We start from the raw sequence: 27,636 nt of genomic DNA on the forward strand, positions 1-27,636 counted from the left end.
CTACGAACAAAACCGTCCAGCTAAATCGCACTAAAACTAACAAATACTCAAAGATCAAAGCTCTTACAGTTTTAAAAAGGCATTATAATCAGAACTGAGCCTGTGTTGCCAGAGTCTAAACCTGCAAAAAGAAGACGCATCCAAGTTTTTCTCATTCTCAGTATATGAACAGGCCTCATGTGAAAAGCTCCGAACCTCCAAACTTCACTCAGATGCTGCATTAGCATTGGCATTTTAACTTTAAACCGACTGGATTTTGGCAAAGAATCCCAAATGAGAGACGCATGTGGGGCTCATTCCGCTTTCTGATTGGATAATTGTCTTGAGAACCAAAACAGCAATCTATAACATAAATAAATGCGACATCATCCCAATGTTTTCGTAATTAAGAATAAATTAGCCTTAATGACATCAGTTCATGAATTACACTTCATTTATTTATTTACCCATGTCTGATTAAAATAAGTTATGATATCGACAGTATCTGTTGCCCGGGATCCAGAACACACACTTCTCCAATTCTTTACGAAAATGTGAGGCTGATCATTATGAATCATCGGGAGTTCAGATGGACGTGATTGACAGGTGGATTAACCAATCAGGGAAACTCATGGGCTGTATTAGAAATAATAAAGAGGAAAATATATCACAGGGGACTGAAAAACATGGCGGATTTCAGCAGAATCTGTGAGCGAATCATTAAACTCTTTGCTTGAGCAGTCAGTCCGTTCTACATTCTGTTCAAAATCCAGAAGAGTCTTGGCTTGATTCATCAACCGGTTTCATTTCGTTTCACTTCGTAGAAACCGTCTGACCTCGCAGTGTTAGAATTCATTTGCTCGACAGTAGGCGGGTACTTTTTTTATTTAACTAATCACTGTTTTTTGGTCGTGACGTATGTAATGCGTCACTAACGGGGTTAACTGGTATATTAATCTTTTCCCTAAATCCTGTAGGAAGAAGGGCAATAACGTCTTTGACCTTGATAAAATTCACCAAACATTCTCTTTGTTCGGGCTTTAAATCCTCGATCTCGGGAATTGTTGCCAACACAAAATGTATGACTCTTCACTGTTTGGCTGGTGCCCGAACTCGCACTTCTGGGGTTTTTGCAAACCGTCTAGTGTATTTTGATTTCTGACCTAGTCGCTGGAGAGAAATGAAATTGAGCAGAGGCACAAGGTGGCGCCAGCCTGACTAGAAGGGTGTGGAATCTAAGCAAACTTGAGACTCCAATGAGGTTCATTTGGTCTTCCGATATTTTATGTTATTGGTTCTTTTTTCAGACCAAGAGAGCAGAGGGCAGATGGCGCTGTCGTCCTGCCTCCACCAGTAGGACGACAGCGCCAAAACCTGTTTCAGCTGACTGGACACGTCACAGCAACATCACATGACCACTCTGAGGAAGACCACTCGTGAGTAGTTGAAACTGTCAGGTATGAAAACAAACTCTTGGTCTGAAAAACTAACCTAAGAACATACAAACTTGAGACTGTCCAACAGCCGCTTATTTGTATCTCGTGTCTCTCAAACGCAGAAGACATCTCCTCTTCAAAGTTCTCATAACATTCACAACAACTCCCCACATCTAACCTTGCAGATTTTAACATCAGGGCCACTGGACGCATTGCATTTTCCACAGAACAGGACTCCACTTACCCACTACAGGAACACTTCACCCCTCTGCCCTTAGGACGGAGGTACAGGACGCTCAGGTGCAGGAGGACCCGCTTTGGCAGAAGCTTGATCCCCTCGACCATCACATTTTTGAACAACAGGCCTATCACGTCAAAATAGTCCCATAATACACACGCACGATAAAACATGTTTTCGGGCCTATTGTATTTTCTCACACGTGTAGATATTAACTGCGAGCGAGCAAGTTATCTCTGCGCATGAGGTGAAATCTGTGATCTGTGCACAAAACAACCACTGGGGGGCAGACGAGCTCTCGAAGTGGATTCATTTCTGCTCTCTCGATGTTGTTCTCTGTTTGCTCGTGTGCAAGGTGGATTTCTGAATCCGTGTATCGTTCATTCATTCCTTTTTCAAAATGAAACCAAAAATAACAAAATGAAAATGACTTTTTTTCGTCATTATTTGTCTCTAAAACTTATAACGATCTGTTTCCCATTTACCTGACTTTAACAGTGATGCCGGACTAAACAGGACTAAACCAAGACTAAACCGGTCTCAGTCCTGGTCTGGTCCCGGTCTCAGTCCTGGTTGATACAGACCCTGCAGAGTGTACTGTAATGTGTGTTCTGTGTGTATTATAATGCTATCTTGTTGTCCTGTGTTGTTGCTGTATATCTCAAACGAGCTCTGTGTGCGTGAAAATTAATTTAGTCTAAAGTCTAACAAATATATATAGTCTGGTGCTTCGATTGTTGATAGACTCTATTCATGTTTACGTCACAAACCAGGAAGACGTTTGGAAACATGTGATGACAACTTCCGGTGGACTCTGTTCGTGACTTGGACTCAAGTCAGACTTGAGTCACTATTTTTAGGACATGAGACTTGACTTGATAAAATGGACTAAGACTTGGGACCCCACTTGGACTTGAAGGTCAGTGATTTGGGACTTGAGATTTGGGACTTTTTTCTGTTCTGACTGTAATGAGTCACACAAAAATCTTATTAAGACATTTAAAAAGGAAAAAATAACTAAATAAATTTCTACAACTCTTATATACTCTATAAATACTCATATATAAATGTACTATGATTTTTTAAAATACAATTTATCTTAAAAGTCATATAAATTACAAAAATCTAAGCTATATTTGGCACTTTCGTTTAAAGACTTGAAATGACTTGAAGATCAAAACAGACGACTTGGACTTGACTTGGACTTCTGGGCCAGTGACTCAAAACTCGACTTGGACTTGCCTGTATTTGACTTGGGACTTGAGAGACTTGAGACTTACTTGAGACTTGCAAAACAAAGACTTGGTTCCACCTCTGGTTCGTGGTAATAAGTCTGACAAAATCCAGGAAAAATGAGAAAATGGACCAGTTTTTCTTAATTTAAGCCTCTATTCTGAAAAAATCCAAGCTGTTTCTCCGTCCTTTATGTAGATATTCCCCTTGTTTACGTGTAAAGAGTCATATTTGTTTTTGATGTAAACAGACCATGCTTCTCTCTGATTGGTTAATCCACTTGTCAATCACGCTCTCTGAAATCGGGGAGCTCCAGATCTGTTTTCGTCAAAGCGTGCGGTTCTGGCTGAGCAGGTAACTAAACTCTGTCAATCTGTCAGTTTGATGTTATTTGTAAATCTTAGGTGACCAATGAGCTCCTTCGTTTCGCAAGTGTCACTGAAATAAACAAATCTGATTGGATCATGTTTGGCCTGGTTTGAAACGCGACAGAGGGCGCGGGGACCAGACTGAAATCAATCTGCACTGCAAAAACTCAAATCTAAGTTAAGATGACTTGAAGTAAGAAAGTTTTATCATGATTTGAGTAAATTTCACTTGACAAGTAAAATTATCTACCAATGAAATAAGCGTTTTTGTAGTTAAAGTATGAACATAAATCTTGCTACACTTAAAGGTTCATTGTGTAACTTTTCTGTTGGAGGGTCCGTCAAAGGCTTTTCTTCATGACGATTTTGTTGCTTTTGCATTAAACTTTTTTATCTTCGCAGAAACCAAATCAAACCAAGTTACAGGTCAGATCTGTGGAGAGGTGACCCCGCCCACACTGCAAAAAAACTAAATCTAGTCAAGTTAAGATGACTTGAATTAAGAAAGTTTTATCATGATTTGAGTAAATTTCACGTGACAAGTAAAAATATCTGCCAGTAGAACTTAGACTTTTTGTGCTTAAAATACAAAAATACAACTTGCTACATTTAAAAAAAAAGAAAAACAATAACTTTTTTGCACTTAAAATAAGAAACTAAATCATATGTTGCTTGAATTAAGAAAATCACACTTACTCCACTGGTAGATAATTTTACTTTTCACGTTGAATCTGCTCAAATAAATTTAAAATATTCTTAATTTAAGCCATTTTTAACTTACCTAGATATTGTTTTTTTTTTGCCAGTGCACAGTCAGAATTCCTGTTTAAGGTATTTTTCAGCCATATAAAACCAGCTGTAATTGAATAAATGTAAGGTAGAGTTGTTTAACATTCCAGGCAGAGAAATGACATATCCACAGAAACAAGGTGAAGAATCTCCCACCAAAAAGTTACACAATGCACCATCAAAATAAGAAAAACAGCACAACTTTTTCCACTTAAAACAGGAAATGAAATCTAATATTGCTCAAATTAAGAAAAACACACTTATTCTATTTGCAGATAATTTCACTTCTCAAGTTGAATCGACTGAAATAAAGCAAAAGAGGTGAAGCTCTGGAACAACTGTACAGAAAACCTAAAATTGTGCACCACACTCTTCCAGATTATAAAGAAGTTTAAATGTTTAACTCTGGGCAGATACATGAAATATGACACTTAATTTTTTTTTTACTGATTTGTTTGTTTCCTTTTTATGTATTTATGAAGATGAACTCGTGTCAAGATGAGGCTCTGATAAAGAAATAAAGGGTAAAGGAAGAATAAGCTCAAGCTTCAGTGTGCACCTTTTCGATTTATGTACCGTATTTTTTGGACTATAAATTACTCCAGAGTATAAGTCGCACCAGACTATAAGTCACACTTTTTAGGGGAAATGTATTTTATAAAATCAGAGACCAGAAACCGACATTTCATCTTGAAAGTCAAGTTCTAATAATAACAATAGAAGAGAGAACAACAGACTGTTAACGTCACATATGAACAGTTCTTCAGATAAACTATAACATAAACAACAGAACAGAACAAGTTTAACCAAACTCTCCATCTCACTCCAAATCACTAAATCCATTAAATTCTTCATCCTCGGTGTCACTTCTGAGTAACTCCACGACCTCCGGAGGTAAACAGAGCGCCGCTTCCTCTTCTGTGTCGCTGTCGTCAGACTCAGCATCAGTTCCAGTTAGAATTATTCCGGCCTTTCTGAATCCCGACTGGATGGTTTCGGCGTCACGGAAGTTCAGGATTTGTCCATCCATCCAGTGACTTCCAGGGAAGTTACATGTTACACCCTCCCGGTTGCCGTGAAGCTGTGTTCTCCATCCCCGCTTTCTGTCAGTCCCTCACAAGTTTCTCGCTCCCTCCAAACTTTCCTTCTGCTGCTCGATAACTGTTTTTGGCTGAATATTTCACTACTTGCAGCAGGACAGCAGCTTTTTCTGCAGGAGACATGTGCAGTAGAGTGAAGTGACAGTGGTACAGGAGGAACAGGAGCAGCAGATACTGACACACAAGACTAGAGCCTCTCGCGGCTTCAGTGTGAAAATTTTAATATACAAGTCACACCGGAGTATCAAATCAAAATCAAATCAAACTTTATTTCTATGGCACCTTCCAACGACCGAAGCTGACCAAAGTGCTGTACAACATTAAAACAGGATAAAAAACAATAAACATCATACAACAAAGCAACAAATCACACATTACACCATTAAAATAAAGAAAGTGTCACAGGGCCACTAAGTGTTAAAAGCCTTTCTAAATAAGTACGTTTAAAGATTGGTTTTGAACAGAGACAGGTCATGAATGGACCGTAACTCAATCGGCAGAGAGTTCCAGAGTTTTGGACCGGCCACTGCAAAAGAACGGTCACCCCATAAGTATAAGTATAAGTATATAAGTCGCAGGAAACACCCAAACCATGAAAAAAAGTGTGACTTATAGTTTGAAAAATACGGTATGTTAAATATGAATGTCGGTGAAATAATGTCAAAATATACCTATGACCAATATAAATAAATAAACTTACAAAAAAAAAAACTTACCTAGATGTTGTTTTTTGCAGTGTGCGTACAAAATACAGAGAGTTAAGTGAGTCCGTACTTGCCAGGCTACCTACCTGCCCAACACAATGGAAAATCACACAAAGACATTTTCACATTTTCACTGCATGTTCAGCATTCACCTGGATAAAACCAAAATTACCTTGTTTTCAACCGTACATATATTTTTAGAAACCGCAGCACGGCTAAAGTCCAGGCTAAACATTTGATTTGAATTGTCCTTCATTGTGCGCGCATCAGTCGTCAGCGCGCTCAGTGTTTGTGCTGGTCATAAACACGAGATGAAGTCCGTCTGGCGCTGGACCTCCACAAGTTATTTTCTGCTTGGTTTTTTGGGAGAAAGTTGTAAATAGTTGGTGATTTGTGGTGTCCATCACTCCTCTGCTCCGGGTAAACACAGCTACATTTAAGAGGCTGTTCTGCGCGCGGGGAGAGATACGATTTAAAGACGCTGAACCTGATTTTTACCGTCTTAAAAATGTGGAAAACAGAAGGAGTTGATTTAAAACAGTTTGCAGTGATCCAAAGTTATACTCACTTACCTTATGTGCTCACAGCAATCTGAATATTCACTGTAATGAACTTATAAGTGCTTTTTAACAACTGGCATACTAACATACACTTCCTGATTATCAGACAATAAAACACACACATACCGTATTTTTGAGAGTATAAGTCGCACCAGACAAAAAAATGCATAATGAAGAAGATAAAAACATATAAGTCGCACTTTTAGGGGGAAATTTAGTTTATAAAATCAGAGACCAGGAACCGACATTTCATCTTAAAGGCAAGTTATAGTAAAAAGAAAATTAAATAGAGAACAATAGGCTGAATAGGCATCTGGTATGAACAGTTCTTCAAACCATAAACAACAGAACAGAACAAGTTTACCAAACTCTCCGTCTCACTCCAAATCACTAAATCCATTCAATTCTTCATCTTTGGTGTCACTTCACGACCTCCAGAGGTAAACAGAGCGCCGATTCCTCTTCTGTGTAGCTGTCGTCAGACTCAGCATCAGTTCCAGTTAGAATTATTCGGGCCTTTCTGAATCCCGACAGGATGGTTTCAGTGTCACTGAAGTTCAGGCTTTGTCGATCCATCTAGTGACTTCCAGGAAAGTTTCATGGTGCATCCTCCCGGTTACCGTGAAGCTGTGTTCTCCATCCCCACTTTCCGTCAGTCCCTCACAAGTTTCTACTGCTCGATTACCGTTTTCGGCTGAATATTTCTCTACTTACAGCAGGACAGAGGCTCTTTCTGCAGGAGACATGTGCAGTAGAAGTGACAGGAGCAGCAGATACTGACACACAAGACTAGAGCGCCCTCTTGTGGCTGTCAGTGTGAAATTTTAATACACAGTATAAGTCACACTGGAGTTTAAGTCACAGGAAACACCCAAACCATGAAAAAAAGTGTGACTTATAGTCAGTAATAAAGTAGTACAGTAATTTGATGCAAACAGCAGCACCAGCAGCAGACTTATTTTGACCTTTGACCTCAAAAGCTACTCATACAGTACAAAACATCTGTACTGTGGCAAGACAAAGTTTGCTCAAACACATGGAAAAAAAAATAAAAAATAAAATCAGGTTCAAGGCTTTTAGCAGTATGTCATTTTTCTGACACCTGCTCGTCTCCATGGAGATGTTATTGCTTCACCTAGAACAGTACACAGCAAAAAGTGGACTCTCACAGAACCAATTTTAACATTTTCTCGGGGTTTATATGAGTCCAATCTGTTCTAGAGTTAATGTAACATTTTTTGGAAAATGTTCATTAAGTAACACTGGACCAAAGTTCGTGTTTAACCCCAAATTCAAGAGTTATATTAAAGTTTTGAGAGTAAACGGAAAACACTTTGTAGAGTTATACTGATTTAGCTAAACAACAACAAAGAGGTGTTTTATTTTTTACACTTTATTTTAGTTAATTTAAGATGAAATTATGTACAAAACTGGTTCAAACTGGTCTTATGTCATGGGAGTTTGAAGTGCTGCCTGGGAGGTGCCAAATTAACACTAAAGGAAGTTGAATTAACACTAGGGGAAGTTGAATTAGTGGAAGTTTAATTAAGTTTAATTAGTAGAAGTTTAATTAACAACAACAATTTAACAACCACATCAACTCTGGCAAATAACTCCACCCTCATTTAACTTTCAAATAGTTAAAATAACACTTTTTATGTGTTAAAAACAACTCTTTATAACCCTCCAGTTTTTGCCGTGTATGACATTAAACGTATCTGTATCGCCGTAGAGACAAGCAGATCTGTGGAAAGGCGAGACCACTCACCATAATGTTTTTCATTGTATGTTTGAACAATAAAAACACTTAACTGTGGAACATACAGGCAAACAATAACATCACCCCGTACCAGAAAAGTTACATAGTGCATCTTTAAATGATTTGTTTGTGTGTGTGAGAGTTAAAGTGTAGAGTTTGGTTCAAAACATCTGCTGGAGTCTGACAGCTGAACTGAGCTCGACCTTCAGCACTTATGATACTTCCTGGTCAGTGGTGGAATTTACAAGAGTGGACGGTCATTACGGGGAAAGTGAAAATTATTTATAAATGGAATTTGGTTTAGTTGAATGGGTTTTTTTTCGTGTAATAAAAGCTGTTTTTGTTCTTGTCCAGTACAGATATACAGTATCGGTCAAAAGTTTCAGAGCGCCACACTTTATCCAGTTTTTATTGTTTACTGTTGACCAAAACGTATTATAAACTTTTGATTCATGAAAGTGTCCACCTTTGGCAGATATAACAGCTGAACACACTCGTGGCTCGTTCTTTTTACAATAGAAATGAAATGTTCTTCAGAAAGTTCTTCCCAAATCTGTTGCAGAAGTTCCCATAAATGTGTGGCACTTGTAGTTTGTTTGTCTTTCACTCTTCTGTCCAGTTCATCCCAAACCAACTCGATGGGGTTTAAGTCTGGACACTGTGCTGGACACTTCATGTTTTCAAGTTTTACCATCTTGTTCTTTTTTCCTGAGGTAGTTTTGGCAGAGCTTGGACTTGTGTGCTAAGTGCAGCTGTCACACAATCGCAGTTTGCGGACAATCTACTCCACGAGCTTGGAGTTTTCTCTCTCGCTCTCAAGTCCAAGATTAGTCTTGGTTCAGTCCCGGTTCAGTCCTGGTTCAGTTCTTATTTAGACCTGGCTTAATCCCAGTTGAAACCTGGTTTAGTCCTGGTGTAGTCTTAGTTCAGTTCTGGTTGAGTCCTCATTTAGACCTGGTTTAGTCCTGGTTTAGTCCTGGTTCACTTCTGATTTAGCCCTGGTTTAGTCCTGATTCAGTCCTGGTTCAGTTCTGATTTAGACCTGGTTTAATCCCAGCTGAATCCTGGTTTAGTCCTGGTTTAGTTCTGGTTCAGTTCTGGTTGAATCCTTATTTAGTCCTGGTTTAGTTCTGGTTTAATCCTGGTTCAGTTCAAGATTAGTCCTGGTTCAGTCCTGGTTCAGTCCTGGTTTAGACCTGGTGTAATTCTGGTTTAGTCCTGGTTCAGTTCTATTTTAGTCCTGGTTGAGTCCTCATTTAGACCTGGTTTAGTCCTGGTTCAGTTCTATTTTAGTCCTGGTTCAGTTCTACTTTAGTCTTGGTTGAGTCCTCATTTAGACCTGGTTTAGTCCTGGGTTAGTCCTGGTTCAATCCTGATTCAGTTCTGGTTTTGTCCTGTTTTAGTCCTAATTTAGTCCTGGTGTAGTCCTGGTTCAATCCTGGTTCAGTTCTATTTTAGTCCTGGTTGAGTCCTCATTTAGACCTGGTTTAGTCCTGCTTTAGACCTGGTGTAATTCTGGTTTAGTCCTAGTTCAGTTCTATTTTCGTCCTGGTTTAATCCTGGTCCAGTTCTATTTTAGTCTTGGTTGAGTCCTCATTTAGACCTGGTTTAGTCCTGGTTTAGTCCTGGTTCAGTCCTGGTTCAGTTCTGGTTTTGTCCTGTTTTAGTCCTGGTTTAGTCCTGGTTTATGTGGTATGTTCAGTAGGTGATTATAAAAGGCATTAATGTTAATAACATGATTCTGCATCATTTTGAGTAAAAAAAAACAAAACAAAAAAAACATCAAATATTACTGATTTTTACTCTGCACTGACAGTATGACAATAAACATCTCTAACTTACCGTTTATTCAATTACGGTGGGTTTAAAGCTCAAAAATATAAAATACTAACACAAACTGGCGCTGACTTTGAGTAGATCTGGTTTAATGCCACACTGCGAAACATTCCAAACAAACCAATAACACCTCCATGGAGAAAAGCATTTGACGAACCCTCAGCTAGAAAAAGTTACGCAATGCACCTTTAACTTCTCCCTTGCACAGATCCAAACGTACTGGGGGTCAGCGGTCGGCATTACTCCGCAGTGAGAAGAAACAGCCTGTTGTGAATAAATGACCGTCTTTGGGCTCCGTGTCAGAGTTCCAGAGAGGGGCCGGACCCGAAGACACTGCCCCAGAAAACAGCGCTCTCGGCGGGGCAGTTCATCTTCGGGGACTGCCTCTCCTCCAAACATCCATCCGTCCGCTCCAGACGCGAGCTCTCACGCAGCAGCAGAGGGGAGGACACGGCGAGGTTTATGGAAGTCATCAAGAAGTCATCTGTCAGGGCTTTACACGACTCGAGATAATACACAGGAGATACGAGGAGAGCGATGAAGAATTTGGGAAAATGTGAAAATAATCTGTATTTAATTGTGGTTTTTGTGACGAGTTTTGCGATTACGTTTGCAATTTATGTTTTAATAATAATAATAATAATACGAGTCTGTTCAGTGTTCGTATTTTAACAAAGAAAGTAAAAGTAATGAAGGACTCTACTTAAAGGCACACTGTGTAACTTTTCGTTTGGGGGTCTGATACTTTCTTGTTTCCATGGAGATGTCATTGCTCTGCTTAAAATGTCCCACAGTATGATTTTAAACAGCTCTACGTTATATTTATTCAATTAAAGGTGGTTTTATAGCTCAAAAATACCTAAAAAAAAACTAGGACTTTGACTGACTCTCCACAGATCTGACCCGTAACTTGGTCTGGTTTGGTCTCCATGATGATAGAAAGGTTTAAAGCCATACTGTGAAACATTGCATGTCCATGGAGAAAAGCGTTTGATGGACCCTCCACCAGAAAAGTTGCACAGTGCACCTTTAAGTATAAGTTTAGGTGTCTGTGCTTTAATTAAAGGTGCATTGTGTAACTTTTCTGGTGGAGGGTCTACCCCGTGCTTGTCTCCATGGCGATATTACGATTTTGCCTTGATTAGGTGTAGTCCTGGTTTAGACCTGGTTTAGACCTGGTTTAGTCCTGGTTTTAGTTCCTGATTCAGTCCTGATTCAGTCCTGGTTTAGACCTGGTTTAGTTCTGGTTCAGTCCTGGTTCAATTCTGGTTCAGTCCTGGTTTAGTCCTGGTTTAGTCCTGGTTCAGTCCTGGTTTAGTCCTGGTTCAGTTCTGGTTTAGTCCTGGTTTAGTCCTGGTTTGGTCGTGGTCCAGTCCTGGTTTAGTCCTGCTTTAAACCTGGTTCAGTCCTGGTTTAGATTTGGTTTAGTCCTGGTTCAGTCCTGGTTTAGATTTGGTTTAGTCCTGGTTCAGTCCTGGTTTAGTCCTTTTTTAGTCCTGGTACGGTCCTATTTTAGTTCCTAGTTTAGTCCTGGTTTGGTCCTGTTCACTCCTGGTTTGGACCTGGTTTAGACCTGGTTCAGTTCTGGTTCTGTTCTGGTTTAGTCCTGATTTAGCCCTGATTTAGTCCCAGTTAAAACCTGGTTTAGTCCCGTTTGAAACCTGGTTTAGTCCTGGTGTAGTCTTGGTTCAGTCCTAGTTCAGTCCTGGTTCAGTGCTGTTTTACTTCTGTTTTAGTCCCGGATTAGTCCTGGTTCTGTCCTGGTTTAGACCTGATTTAGCCCTGGTTTAGTCCTAGTATCTTTACTTATACTTAAATACTTTTCGCTGCATTTTAAACACGTCCAGAAGAATTAACAAAAAAGAAATCTGAAGTCTGCAGTGACAAACGAAAACAAGAATCACATCTCTGAGTGTGTTTGTGCAGATCTAAACTCCAGGATGAGCAGTTTTTAATGCAGAATAAAACAGGATATTTTGTTGTTTACGGAGGAAATGGAGGCGACTTCTAAAACTGCAGCGTTTGCCATTTGAGCCAATTAAAATTTCAATTCTGATACGATTTTGATGAATCTTGCAGCTGCTTTTACGGAGACTAAACCATTTTATGTAAATATTAGGTACGTTTATTTGTATAGAAGAATTCATAGACAAAGTGACTCTGAACCAGGACTAAACCAGGACTAAACCAGGGCTAAATCAGGACTAAATCAGGACTGAACCAGGACTGAACCGGGACTGAACCAGAACTGAACCAGGACTAAACCAGGACCAAACCAGGACTGAACCAGGACTGAACCAGGACTAAATCAGGACTGAAACAGGACTGAAACAGGACTAAACCAGGACTAAATCCAGGACTAAACCAGGACTGAACCAGGACTGAACCAGGACTAAACCAGGACTGAACCAGGACTGAACCAGGAATCAGGACTAAACCAGGACTAACCAAAACTGAACCAGGACTAAACCAGGACTGAACCAGGACTAAATCAGGACTAAACCAGGACTGAACCAGGACTGAACCAGGACTAAATCAGGACTAAACCAGGATTAAATCAGGACTAAACCACAACTAAACCAGGACTAAACCAGGACTAAACAGGACTAAATCAGGACTAAACCCAGGACTAAACAGGACTAAACCAGGACTCAACCAGGACTAAACCAGGTCTAAACCAGGACTTAATGGGCATACAGTGTTTTACAGAATAAGAAACACGTTAAAATCACAACACAAATACAAACACAAATAAATAAAATCAGCATTAAAAGAGAAAAGAGCGAAATATAAAACTTTTCCGTCACATGCAGCTGAACAGAAGCGTTTTGAGTCTGGATTTAAGCAGAGTCAGAGCGGAGGCCTGGCCCACATCTGCACGAAAACTGCTCCAGGATTCAGCTGCACAAAACTGAAACACTGAACAAATAAATAAACAAATAAATAAATAAATAAAATCAATCTGAAACACTGACTCTACATGTTTAGTCCTGAATCTGGGCACCAGCAGAAGGCCAGGACTAAATCAGGACTGAACCAGGATTGAACCGGGATTGAACCAGGACTAAAACAGGACTAAACCAGGACTAAACCAGGACTGAACCAGGAATAAACCAGGACTAAATCAGGACTGAACCAGGATTGAACCGGGATTGAACCAGGAATGAACCAGGACTAAATCAGGACTAAACCAGGACTAAACCAGGACTGAACCAGGACTAAACCAGGATTAAACCAGGACTGAACCAGGGCCAAACCAGGACTGAACCAGGACTAAACCAGGACTAAACCAGGATTAAACCAGGACTGAACCAGGACTAAATTAGGAAATCACAATGGAGACAGGTTAATGGTCAGATCTATGGAGAAGCAAGCCTGCACGTGGTAAGAATTCACATTTTGTAAAGTATTTTTGAGCTATAAAACACCAATAACTGAACACATGCGAGGAATATACCGTATGTTTAATGCCCTACTGGGGAACATTCCAGGCAGACATAGAAATAACAGCTCCATAAAGACAAGCAAGTAGCAGAAGCTTCACCATAGAAGTTACATAAAGCACTTTTAAGAACATTTTTAAGTGGATATTTTTTTAACTTTACTTCACTACATTTTTTACAGCTTTACTTAAAGGTGCATTGTGTAACTTTTCTGGTGGACGGTTCATCACCTGCTTGTCTCCATGGTGATATTACTGTTTTTGCCTTGATTAGGTGTAGTCCAGGTTCAGTTCTGGTTCAGTTCTGGTTCAGTTCTGGTTTAAACCTGGTTTAATCCCAGTTAAAACCTGGCTCAGTTCTGGTTTAGTCCTGATTTAGTCCCGGTTTTAGTCCTGGTGTAGTCCTGGTGTAATCTTGGTTTAGTCCTGATTTAGTCCCAGTTGAAACCTGGTTCAGTCCTGGTGAAGTCTTGGTTTAGTCCTGGTTTAGTCCTGGTTTAGTCCCAGTTGAAACCTGGTTCAGTCCTAGTTCAGTCCTGGTTCAAGTTCTGGTTTAGTCCTAGTATCTTTACTTATACCTAAAGACTTTTTCACTGCTGCATTTTAAACACATCCAAAAGAAATGACAAAAAGAAATCTGAAATCTGCACTGACAAACGAAAACAAGAATCACATTTCAGAGCCTGTTTGTGCAGATCTGAACTACAGGGAAGTTACATAATGCACTTTTAAGTACATTTTAAAGTGGATATTGTTTACTTTTACTTCACTACATTTTTTTTAACTGGACTGAAAAGTAAAATTATTTTTTTATTTTTTACTCTGAGCCACAGGAGCCAGTACAGAATCCTAAACACAGACTCGGACTTCCCGGTTTGAGTCGGGACCCGAGCAGCAGCAGCAGCAGCGTTGTTCTGTTGTTCTGGATGTAGAGCAGCTGTCTGACAGTGAGCAGCTGTTACAGTAGGAATGTATATTCTCAATGTAAATAAACTGTAAACACTGTAAACACACTGTAAATGCACAGAAAGAGTGAGTTTCTATAGACGCAAGGGCAGTTTAGTCGAAATACGAAGTGAGTATCCAAAAGGTAATGACTCTCTTGACCTTAAACCTACATCGAGATCTGGTTCAAATGCACAGGACAGACGTGAGGACAGTTAAGTTTACCTTTATCCTAGAATTTGAGTTTAGTTTCAATGGTCTGTTTATATTCTGCGATGTCTTTACCTGTAGCGACGCTTTGCAGTCACACCACACTCGGGGGATTCCACATGTATGTTTGTGTTTTAAAAACTGAAAATAAAGACAAAACCACAACATTTCCAGAAACCAGTGGTCAGTATGAGTGTTCACGTCCTGTTTAGGTGTTTGATTTTCAACAGAAAGGCGAGAGTGACGGTAATGTTCCACGAATCATTTCACTTAGTGTCGCTCCAACTCAGTCAGTTCTTTCTGGTCAGATTGTGTAGAAACAAAGCTCAGATTAAACTCTAACTTCAGTTACAGAACAGAACGTAGTACCGGCCTCAAGACCACTTATTTACGGTCTTGGTCTTGTCTCGGATTTGAGTGTATTTGGACTCAGTCTTGATGGCGCTTGGTCTCGATCTTGTCTCGGACTCGAGGTCTGACACTCGATGAGTCGATCATATTTCATTACGGCCGGTAAATGTGCAGAGGCTAAATATCACTGTAAAACCTGTAACATAATGTAACTGTAAATGTTATGAACTTGAAAAAACTCACTTGATTCACTTTTAAGTTGTTTTCTATAAAGTTTTAGTGGAAGTTCTCTTAAGGTGTTTTCAGGCCGACAGAGAACTGTGCAGGTTCCTGCACCTAATCTTGAACTGACTCACGTGTCCATGCTGGAAATCAGAGCGTTCAGGAACCGAAAAGTTGGTTCCTAATGGGAACCAAGTAAAACTTGTTTTTTCTAAGCGAACTGTGACAACACAGAAGACGTCAGCATGTTCATCCCGGTCACATGTGGTAAAATAAAGAAACAAAGAGCAATTGAAACTATCACATATGAAATTAAAAGTTTTAAGTTTACAGAAACTACGTACCGTTCATCTTGCATGTATCCGTGTTCGCTTGATAAGATTACATCTTTGGATTGGGCGTCGCTGCAGTTTTCTCCACAGCAGATGTTGTAGCAGAACTTGGTGCACATAAATAATGATTGTACAAGTACAAATGCTCACTCGTGTCAATGATACGATCCATGATTGTTTTTTTTTCCTCCCTGTGACATCCGTTTTCATATGGCCTTGTGGTAAATCCACACCCTCTGTCAATGATGCATCATGTGTTCATGTAAATGGTTTGAAGGCGAGCCGTTCACCAGTGAGCACTTTGGTTCCCAGTGGAACTGGTGCAGGAATCGGCACCTGCACCGTTCTGACCGGCCTGAAAACAGCTTTAAAGAAGAGGTTCTCAAACTGTGGTTGAGGGTCCAAAAAAGCTACACAGAGTGTTTCAGTGCAGTACAGTTTGCTTGGCGTATTTTAAGCTTAAATTAACATGAATCAGATCAAACTGAGATAGATTTATAAAAACATTTGTATATATGCACCATAGTAACTGTAAAATACAAATAAATGAAGGAAATGACAACACTGGTCTCTATTTGATCTCGATGGGCCCTGGTTTCGGTCTTGTCTCAGTCTCGACCTTTAAAAGTCTTGGTCTTGTCCTGGTCTCGGGACCCTGTGGTCTCAGACTGGTCTTGGTCTCGATTAGGTCTTGACTACAACACGAGACAGAGCTTCAGACAGAGCAGTGCCCACAGTTAGCATCACAAAGACATCAGCTGCAAACTATGAATTGCATGTATTAATTAAGTGAATACAGGCAAATACAAAGCCTCCTCCTGCTTGTGGTTTATTTGACTTTTTCACCCCTGATTCGTCTCCCGCCCTGTGCCCCGTTCTCAGCCCTGCTCCACTAATGTGATTCACGCTGACTGCACCAATTAGACAAATTACTCGGATAATACGGCATTTTCTCAGAACGCCATAAATACTACTTACTTTGGAGCCACCCCAACATCAACACGTCCCCCTCTCCTCTGCTCTGCGTCGGCCCGGCTCGTGTTTTGATATGTTTTGAGTGATGTCATGAAACGGGTTTGTTAAGTTTGTTTCATTATGTTTCAAATGTTTTTGGTTTGAAATGAGCAAAACTGAACTACCTGTGGGAACATCGGAGAGTTTGGACCCCCCGTGGTCCAAGTCCAGAGCCAAGAGCTGGAGATGACGCTATAAACCTGAACCTGGACTCTGTCTTAGACTTGGACTTTGACAAACTTTATTGATCCACAAGGGAAATGATTTGGACACAGGGGCTCACACATCACAATATAAAACAATAACAAAGAGAAAAAACATAAATGGTGATAATAATTCAAAATAAGTAGCAAAAATAACAAGAGAACAGTGTCAAATACATAATTATATAACATGTAAATGTACAAGTCGAAATAAAAAGAGGGTGAGTTGTACAGTTGTAGGGAGTATTATCTGTTACATAAGAGTGAGTTGTTTTCAATAGGTGAGGCCAAAAAGCCGGACTGAAGAGACCAGGCCAGGCGACCCCACAGGAGCTAAGTGCAGCTCTCTCTCTGTCAAGTCCAGAAGTAGTCCTGATTTAGACCTGTTTTAGTCCTGGTTCAGTCCTAGTTCAGTTCCTGGTTCAGTCCTGGTTTAGACCTGATTTGGTCCTGGTTTAGTCCTGGTTTAGATCTGATTTAGTCCTGGTTTAGTCTTGGTTAAGACCTAATATAGTCCTGGTTTAGACCTGGCTTAGTCCTGGTTTAGACCTGATTTATTCCTGGTGTAGACCTGGTTTAGTCCTGGTTTAGACCTGATGTAGTCCTGGTTTAGTCCTGGTTTAGACCTGGTTTAGACCTGATTTATTCCTGGTGTAGACCTGGTTTAGTCCTGGTTTAGACCTGATGTAGTCCTGGTTTAGACCTGATGTAGTCCTAGTGTAGTCCTGGTTTAGTCCTGGTTTAGACCTGATGTAGTCCTAGTTCAGTCCTGGTTCAGTCCTGGTTTAGACTTGATTTGGTCCTGGTTTAGACCTGGTTTTGTCTTGGTTTAGTCCTGGTTTAGTCCTGGTTTAGACCTGGTTTAGTCCTGGTTTTTAGACCTGGTTTAGTCCTGGTTTAGACCTGGTTTAGTCCTGGTTTAGTCCTGGTTTAGACCTGGTTTCGTCTTGGTTTCGTCTTGGTTTAGTCCTGGTTTAGTCCTGGTTTAGACCTGGTTTAGTCCTGGTTTAGACCTGGTTTTAGTCCTGGTTTAGACCTGGTTTAGACTGGTTTGGGTTTAGTCCTGGTTTTTAGACTGGTTTAGTCCTGGTTTAGACCTGGTTTAGTCCTGGTTTAGACCTGGTTAGACCTGGTTTAGTCTGGTTTTAGTTCTGGTTTAGAACCTGGTTTAGTCCTGGTTTAGTTCCTGGTTTAGCCTGGTTTTAGTCCTGGTTTAGACCTGGTTTAGTCCTGGTTTAAGTCCTGTTTAGACCTGGTTTGTCCTGGTTTAGACCTGGTTTAGTCTGGTTTAGACCTGGTTTAGTACCTGGTTTAGTCCTGGTCTAAAACCAGGTCTAAATCAGGTCTAAACTAGGTTAAACAGGTCTAAAACAGGTCTAAACCAGGTCTAAACCAGGTCTAAACCAGGTCTAAAACCAGGTCTAAACCAGGTCTAAAACCAGGTCTAAAAACAGGTCTAAAACCAGGTCTAAACCAGGTCTAAACCAGGTCTAAATCAGGTCTAAACTAGGTCTAAAACCAGGTCTAAACCAGGTCTAAAACCAGGTCTAAACCAGGTCTAAACCAGGTCTAAAACCAGGTCTAAATCAGGTCTAAACTAGGTCTAAACCAGGTCTAAACTAGGTTTGTCTAAAAACAGGTCTAAAACCAGGTCTAAACCAGGTCTAAAACCAGGTCTAAAACCAGGTCTAAACAGGCAGGTCTAAACTAAACAGGTCTAAAACCAGGTCTAAACCAGGTCTAAACCAGGTCTAAAACCAGGTCTAAAACCAGGTCTAAACCAGGTCTAAACCAGGTCTAAACCAGGACTAAAACTTCTCTACAGCAAATCAAGTAATCCAAAGTATTCAGATTACGTTACTCACCTTCAGTAATGTAATGGATTCTGTTACAAACTGCATATTGGGGTATGTAATCTGTAATCTGTAGGGGAATACATTTTAAAAGTCACCTTCCCAACACTGGTTATACGTTACTGTTTTTTCTGCTTGTGTGTATTTTTAACTTATATGAAGCACTTTGGTCAGCTCAGAAGTGCTACACAAATAATCTTGAATTGAACTGAGTAATTTTCCTCCTCCTCCTCCTCCTCCGTGTGCAGAGTTTCTTTAGAGGATCTGAGAGCGCAGGCATTTGTTCCTGTGCCGCTGCCAGCCTAATCGTGTGCAGTTTAAAATTGAGCAATATCCAGGACTTTTTTTTTGTTTTGTTTCAGTAACAGTGGCAGAAGTGGTGCGTGCCGTGACCTCTGACCTCGGGGCGTATCCCATCGTGCACTGAGGACTCGCTGAGATGCAGGATTGACTCATTCACGGGTTTTACATCAGCCCAGAGTTTCTCACACTCACGTTTCCTGAGCCAGACCTGAGAAAAACCCACTGAATTTACTACGGATTGCAATAGACTTGAGTAAAATACTACAACTACTACAATTAGAAGAAGTTAAGCAATAATTACCAAACATTCTCTGCACGTTGCACCTTTAAAAAGAATAAAATAAAATACAATACAATTAAATTAAATTCAATAAAATAAAAGACAATTAAATTAAATTAAATTAAATACAATCAAATAAAGTACAATTAAATACAATTAAATTAAATTAAATACTATTAAATACAATTAAATTAAATTGTTGTTGACAGTTGTTCTTCTTTTATTACATGTTTTTTGTTGCAGTAAGTGGCTGTTTAAAAAAAGTATTACAATATCAAATCCTACAGCCAAAATTTGTTTGACTTTTTCTTGATTAAATTTTATTTTGAAGAAACAATGTTCATAGATTATGGCTCCGCTAACCTCTGGACCATGAGATACGAATTTAAAATGTAATTTGTTTGAGTTTTCACATTTGTTCCTTCATCAAAAATGCCAAAACAAACTTTGTTGTAATTTTGTTTCATTAATCCATGTGAATTTCTTTCTTTTTTCATTTGTTGCTGATTTCTCTTTAATAATATGCTGAATTGCTTTGTTTTACTAAAGCTGTTTGGGAAGTTCCTATTGCACTGAGCGCACTGACTCACTTCCTTGGTCCTTTCTGTTCTTTTCTGTTTCTGACGCATCCATTCAGAACACAGAGTGACCTACATGTACGTATATGTTTATGTGTATGACATAAACATGTGAGTGACATAGCTGCTGTTTGACCACATATTACACTTTACTACAGAAAAGTATTTAGTGACTCATGTTTCAGAAACAGACCCTTTCAAGAGTAACATTTCCTCTCCATAAGTGAGTAGTTATGGAATCTTTACTTCTAGTCCAGACATAGTTAAATGGAGCCAGGCTGGCGCCACCTAGTGCCCCCGCTCAATTTTATTTCTCTTCAGCAAATAGGTCAGGAATCAGAATACAATAGACGGTTTGCAAGAACTCTGGAAGTGTGAATCCGGGCACTGTCCAATCAGTGAAGAGCTGTGAAGCCATGACGTCAAACTCAAGCGTCTGTCTGTGTCCCTTTTGTGGAACAGCACAAGCAGTCGAGATGGATGTAGACAAAGACATACATTCTGTGTTGGCAACGATTCCCGAGATCGAAGATTTATTTGTTTGAGCCAGGTGCAACAAAAATTCAAAAACAGGGATATGTACATTAACATATTTAGGACCAGGTGCTCAAACGGAGTAGGATGAAGTTTAAAAAACGTATAATGTCCTACCCCAGTTGTTTTACATAATCACGTGGTTAAACACTTTTTTTTGTTTTTTTTGGACTCCTTTGGAGTGCTTACCTATATATTTTTTGTTTACGTTGGTACTAACTAATAATAATGTTAAAGTAGGCACAAAGTTTATAGAATTTAAAGCCGAAAAGAGAATGGTGAATTTTATCAAGGGGGAAGACGTTATTGCCCTTCTTCCTGATGCATTACATACGTCATGATCAAATAGCAACGACTGGTTAAATAAAAAGAAGTACCCGCCTACTGTCGAGCGAACAAATTCTAATACTGCGAGGTCAGACGTTTTCCACAAAGTGAAACCGTCTGAATCAGGCTATGTTAAAGGTCCTATATTACACAAATTTGACTCTTGTGAACTTTAAGTCATGTTATAATGTTGTTACCTCCTCAAAAACAGATCTGGAGTTGTGTTTTGTTTCATTTACACATGTTTGAATAACACTTTAGTATTAGTTTGTCTACCTCTCCAAAGCTCAAAATGCTCTGTTCCACCTTGTGATGTCATGAAGTAGTAGTTTTCAAGTTAACATCTCCTTTTACCTTAAGTTCAGTAGAGTTTGGCAATTCCATTTTTAATAAAGTGTTGTTTTTTTTCACATTCAAGGCACACTGGGGTCGGGGTGGATTAAGTGTTTTGCCCAAGAACACAATGACAGTGTTCATCTGTGGGAGCTGGACTCACATTGATTCTACCTGTCAATATGTTCAGTCCTGGTTTAGTCTGGTTTGGACCTGGTTTAGTCTGGGTTGAGTTTAATCCCTCCCTGGCTTTATCTCTGTATTTTATTTAGAAAGAAAAGTTATGTAATAATAATCTAATAGAGTAGATGACATTGCCTTGGATTCATGCACTGTCTTTATTTATTAGATAAGTTTTTCCTCTCGGCACGAATGAGATAACCACCATCCATCACTCGTATCTTATATTACAAAACCGTCCAAGTTAACGCGGGCCAATAGGAAAGGCGAGTTTATTTGTACAGCACGACTCGTACACAAAGTAATTTAAAGAGTCTTATGGAAAAATAAATCCATAAATAACATAATAATAATAATACCAGACGCTATGAAAAAACTTTACAAAGATGAGTGAACAAAGATGCGGGCCTAACTGACCAATCAGAGAGAACCATGCCCCGTTGGCTGCTTATATGTAAAAAATGAGAACAAAAAACTACATAAAGGACTGAGAAACACCGTGGATTTTCATAGAATCAACACTCAAAGCACCAAACTATAACTTATCTCAGGTAAAGAAAAAAAAAAGTTATATAGTTTGTTCTAAATGATATGTGCTACAATTTAATAAGTTTGGACAGAGTTTTTTTTTACACTCTATGGTCCAGTTCTAGTCCCTTTTAGATTTAAACGTAATGGAGAGAAAAAAAAAAGAAAAACCTGCATAAAGGACTTAGAAACCGTGTTGATTTTCATAGAATCAACACTTGAAGCACTAAACTATTACACTGCTGCACTACACCAAACAACTAAAAAGTTATTGTGTTTTTCGGACTATAAATCACACTTTTTTTCATGGTTTGGGTGTTTCCTGTGACTTAGACTCCGGTGTGACTTATGCATTAAAATTTTCACATCCTTGTTCAGGTCTTTTATGTGTGTTCCTTTGCTCGTGATTAGACTATTGTGCGTGTGTGAGTCTTCCTTGGAAGACATGCATGGAGACGTGAAGAAATTGTTTTCATTTTCAGCTGACAGCTGCGGCGAGAGGCTCTAGTTTTGTGTGTCAGTATCTGCTGTTCCTGTTACTCCTGTATCACTGTCACTTCACTCTACAGCGCATGTCTCCAGCAGAAAAATATTCTCTCAAAAACGAAAAGAAAGAAAATTGGAGTGAGCGAGAAACTTGTGACACCGGGAGGATGCACCATTCAACTTTCCTGGAAGTCACTGGATGGATCAAAAAGCCTGGACTTCAGTGACACAGAAACCATCCTGTCGGGATTCAGAAAAGCCAGAATAATTCTAACTGGAACTGATGCTGAGTCTGACGACAGCTACACAGAAGAGGAAGCGGCGCTCTGTTTACCTCCGGAGGTCACGGAGTTGCTCAGAAGTGACACCGATGATGAAGAATTGAATGGATTCAGTGATTTGGAGTGAGATGGAGAGTTTGGTAAACTTGTTCTGTTGTTTATGATATAGTTATCTGAAGAACTGTTCATATGTGACGTTAACAGTCTGTTGTTCTCCTGGTCTCTGATTTTATTCACTTATTTTTTAAAATAAATTTCCTCCAAAAATGTGACTTATAGTCCAGTGCGTCTTATATATGTTTTTCCTTCTTCATCACACATTTTTAGCTGGTAAGACTTATACTCTGGAGCGACTTATATTCCGAAAAATACAGTAATTCTTTATTATTAGTCTGTTTACATCTCCAAAGCTCAGAATGTTCTATTCTGTTGTTCTGTTGTTTTTACTATAACTTGCCTTTCTAGATGAAATGTCGGTTCCTGATCTCTGATTTTATAAAATACATTTCCTCCAAAAAGTGCAACTTATATATGTTTTTTTCTTCTTTATTGCACATTTTTTGGCTACTTATGCTGCGGAGTGATTTATAGTCCAAAAAATACAGTATGTATTTTGTTCTAAATGATGCGTGCTACAAATTAATAAGTTTGGACAGAGGTTTTTCACGCTCTATGGTCCAATTCTAGTCCAGTCTGGATTCAAACCAAATGTAAAAGGGACTAGAATACTATATGGATTGACACTATAAGATATCAGTCAAAAAATAGTGCTGAAAAAGCCTTTATTTCATTGATTAGTCTTTGTATTGCACTTAAAAACATGCTTCTCCACAAACATGACTTGTCACTTTTGCGCTGTATTGTCCTTGGAGAACATCTGATGCTGAACGAGGATTCTTGTCATAGTTTTGAGCCATATCCTCCGCTGGGACCCTGTGGCATCTTCTCTGTAATTAAAGCAACATAAAGCAGAGTGTTTTGAATGTCCGTCAGCACTCAGAAAAACACTGTGTCAAAGCTTCACTCACACTTTCAGTTTGATTCATTAGTTTTCATTAAATGCCTGTGTTGTGCTGTGTAGTTTATAGTTGTGTTTATGGCTCTCAAATTCTTTTAGCAAACATTTTTTTGCCCGGTCTCATTAAGAGTCTGAGGGGGAGTGTTCTGCTTCATATAACTCTATGGAAATCACAAACTTTTTCATGTTGCTGTAGTTGCAATGTAGAATCATGTGCTAAATGCAAATGTTTTAGTATCTTGCCCAACGATACAAGGACAAATCACTGGAGAAATCTGACTGAGAAAGTTAAATTATATGTGAAAAAGGATTTGAAGTTCAGATTTTCTTTTGCAAATGTGTTAGTGTCTTTCCCAGCGACGAAATCTGACTGAGAAAGTATAAGTTATATATGAAAAACGATTTGAACTTCAGATTTTTGTCCACACTCTAATTGAAACTCTAATGACCTAATAAACTTTTCTTCAAGGCCCAAAAGCACAAAGGTCTAACAGGCATAAATTTACAATCCAGCTCCCAAATTGTCTGACCATCCAGGACCTGTGGACAAAAATCTCAGAGGTGTCCAGAGAAAAGGACTACAGCCCAGGTACAGACCATCTACATGATGTCCACTTACACCTAAACTTTATTCAAATACTTATTTCATTTTTATGTTATTTTAAAGTGCATATAGCAAATGTAACTAGAACGTATTCGAGTAATTTTTCTTGTGGATGCAGTGTTCATCCAAACGGCTCCAGAGACAGAACGATCTGGTGCCGCCAGCTCCCACAAATTCGTCTGAGTATTTTTCTTATCCGGTACTGTGTGGACACCTGAAAACGCTGATGTAGGTCTATGCACCAGGAAGTAATTCACCACCAAAACACTAAGAGGCTAGAATATATGTCCATTCATACATACGGTCTATGTGTATGATTTGCAGATGTATAATCTCTGAAAAGTTTAACATGAACCATCTTCAACGCGACAGAAGCACAGAACAGACTCACCATCAGCAGAACACCCCTCTGTCACAGAAAGAACACTCATATTCCACTGAGTCGTGTTGTTTTTAAACTGACAGAAGCTGAATCAGGAGCACAAGGAGCGAGCTGTTTTTTTTGAGCGCTCAGTTTATGCAAATTAGCCATGCAGTTTTAAGTTTCGTTTCTGTAAAACGTAAATAAATATGCTCAAAGCTGTGTGGATAGGGAAGACTTGCGGACACAGAAATGACGTGTCTGGACGCAGATACGTGGATTTGTTTCAGTGTAAACGGGGTCTTAATCCGACAGAAGCTGAACCACTTCAGCGACACAAAGAGCACTTACACTTTATGTAAATTAGCCATGTGGTTTTAAGTTTTGTTTCTGTAAAATGTAAACAAATATGCGCAAAGTTGCATTAAACACGTTATTACTCAATTTATTTTTGATTTTAGATATTTGAACCGGTGATTCATTTCAATGTAAACGTAGCCTTAGTATCTTGCTCAGTGACAAAATCTGACTGAGAAAGTAAAATTATATGCGAAAAGTTATTTGAACTTCAGAATTTTTTTTGCAAAATGTCTTTGTGTCTAGCCCAGCGACAAAAGGACAAATCACTGGAGAAATCTGACTGAGAAAGAAAAATGATATGTGAAAAAGGATTTGGACTTCAAGGTTTATTTTTGCAAACGTGTCAGTGTCTTGCCCAGTGACAAAATCTGACTGAGAAAGTAAAATTTGAACTTCAGATTATATTTCAAAAACCTGAGTTTGCCTGGATTCATTTTTGCCAAAGTAATTGTCAAAAATTTAATTCATATAAACTCAGCAAGAGTGGCATTGTGTCATTAAACCTTTTTTCTATCATCTATCTTCACGGAGACCAAACCAGACGAGGTTACAGGTCAGATCTGTGGAGAGACGGCCCCGCTCACAGATAAAATGCCTATTTTTCTAGGTATTTTTGAGCTTTAAAACCACCTGTAATTGAACAAATTTAACGTAGAGCTGTTTAATTTCATATTGTGGAACATTCCAGGCAGAGCAATGACATCTCCATAGAAACAGGTGTTAAAAAAGTTACATACTACACCTTTAAATTAAAATCATACAAATTAAAGTGAAATTTCAGTACTTTCTATTGTTGAAATGTTGCTTTGTCAATTAAAAATGCATTATGTAACTTTTTAATGGGGGGTACGCCACTCATCTTGTCTCCATGGAGATGTTTTGCTTTGCTTGCTTGTCCCACAGTATGGCATTAAACTTAAAAAATCTTCATGGAGACAACCTAGTGGCACCACCAGGACAAATTACAGGTCAGATCTGTGGAGGCCCTGCTCAAAGTAAAGTATATTTTGCATAATACGGGATGGTTAAAGGTGCATTGTGTCACTTTTCCAGTGGAGGGTCCACTACCTGCTTGTCTCCATGGAGACTGCTACACCTGGAATGTTCCCCAGTATGACATTAAACAGCTCTGCTTTACATTTATTCAATTACAGGTGGTTTTAGAGCTCAAAAATACCTCAAAAAACAAGCATTCTGACTGTGAGCGTGGTCGCCTCTCCACAGATCTGACCTGTAACTTGGTCTGGTTTAATCTCCCTTATAATAGAAGGTTTAAAACCATACTGTGAAACATTCTAGACAAAGCAATAACATCTCCACAGAGAAAAGTATCTGACAGACTCTCCACCAGAAAATGTTACACAATGCACCTTTAAGAACACAAACAGACACATTTTGAAATCTGTAACTTCATGAATTTTGATTTTTATGAATGAAATTTTCCACAAAACCGGTCACTGCGACCACAGCCAGCACCGAGTCTGATTTTAGAAGCATTCGGTGAAAAAAGGGGAAACTTACGGGAAGGAAAGAGGATGCAGAGGAAGTGTCACTGACGAGAAGAGGAGCCGGAGCCCAGACCACAGAACACTTTGTCTCACATCACATCAGATCTCTCTAAAGTTCGAGGAAACACCCAAAAATCCACTACAGCCCGCATCTGTGAATGAGGACTTTCACTGAGTTACGCAAACCTGAACATTTGTCCTAGAAATTATACCTCAAATATTACAACCTACAAATGAAAAAAAGGAACTGTACAATTGCCCAACTCAAGTAGTACATATAAAGGGGAAATACTGAACTATTAAAACTGTCATACGGATTAAATACTGATATTACATCACCACTAAACCTGGGACATGTATCATAGAGCTATTTTGAGTTTTTCTGCAAAGTAGTTAGTTAGTAGTACATTTAGGCATCAGATCTGGCAACCCAAAGTGAAAACCTCATCCTTAAAGGTCTTATATTATGCAAAACTGACTCTTGTGAGCTTTAAGCCAATGTTGTTACCTTATTAAAGAGCGTTGGAGACGTGTGGAGACACTTTTTAAATATTCCATCCAGTCCTTGTATTTGCAGAGGTCGCTGGTGCTAGACTAGTGTATAGCGATGGTCATAGTTATGTATAGTACGTATTCGAGTCGTTTTTGTTGCGTCTGCAGTGTTCGTCCACACTAATCCGACTGAAAACAATTTGGTGCCGCATGCTCCCACAAATCCAGCACCGTGTGGACGCCTGAAAACGCTGATACGCTGATGTAGGTCTAAGCACAGTGAAGTATGGGTGTAAGAAAAAAATCGATTCAGTGATATATCGTGAAACTTCATTGCACAATTTTTGAATCGATTTAAAAATGCATCTGGATAGATTTTTTTAAAATAATATTTGTCACTAAAATTCATTAGTTGCACTCACTGTTCTCATGATTTTAAAAAGGTAATTATTTATATTTCATACAATCTGTTTCTCATGAAGGTGTAGTTGACAATATTATTGGAAGTAATTACTGATAAAATGCAATATATCATCCATTGTTTTAGTATCGTCAGACTCAAGGCAACGCACACCCCTGCCGTGAAGTAGCTAATTCAAATCCAAAACGCTAAGAGGCTAGAATATATGTCCATTCATATAAACGGTCTATGTGTACGACCTGCAGACGTATAATCTCTGAAAAGTTTCACATGAATCATCTCAAACGTGATAGAAGCACAGAACAGACTCACCATCAGCAGAACATCGATCTGTCACAGAAAGAACCCATATAATCCACTGAGTCGTGTCCTTTAGTACGACAGAAGCTGAACTGCGTTAGGACACAATAGCAAACTGTTTTTTGAGCTCAGTTTATACAAATTAGCCATGTGGTTTTAAGTTTCGTT

General features: G+C 39.2%; 1 protein-coding gene across 1 annotated transcript in view; it reads right to left on the reverse strand.

Annotated features, from left to right (window-relative positions):
• The window catches only part of LOC129409165 (circumsporozoite protein-like), a 163,471-nt gene extending 152,996 nt beyond the window's left edge, over positions 1-10,475 (reverse strand). Inside the window, exon 1 of the mRNA XM_055154344.1 lies at positions 10,327-10,475. Within this exon, the coding sequence (XP_055010319.1) occupies positions 10,327-10,475 (149 nt within the window). The remainder of the gene's footprint in view (positions 1-10,326) is intronic.
• Positions 10,476-27,636: the final 17,161 nt, after the last annotated feature.

Source organism: Boleophthalmus pectinirostris, unplaced genomic scaffold, assembly GCF_026225935.1.
Source record: "Boleophthalmus pectinirostris isolate CB_2022bp ecotype Guang Dong unplaced genomic scaffold, ASM2622593v1 HiC_scaffold_19, whole genome shotgun sequence".
Classification (NCBI taxonomy): Eukaryota; Metazoa; Chordata; class Actinopteri; order Gobiiformes; family Gobiidae; genus Boleophthalmus; species Boleophthalmus pectinirostris.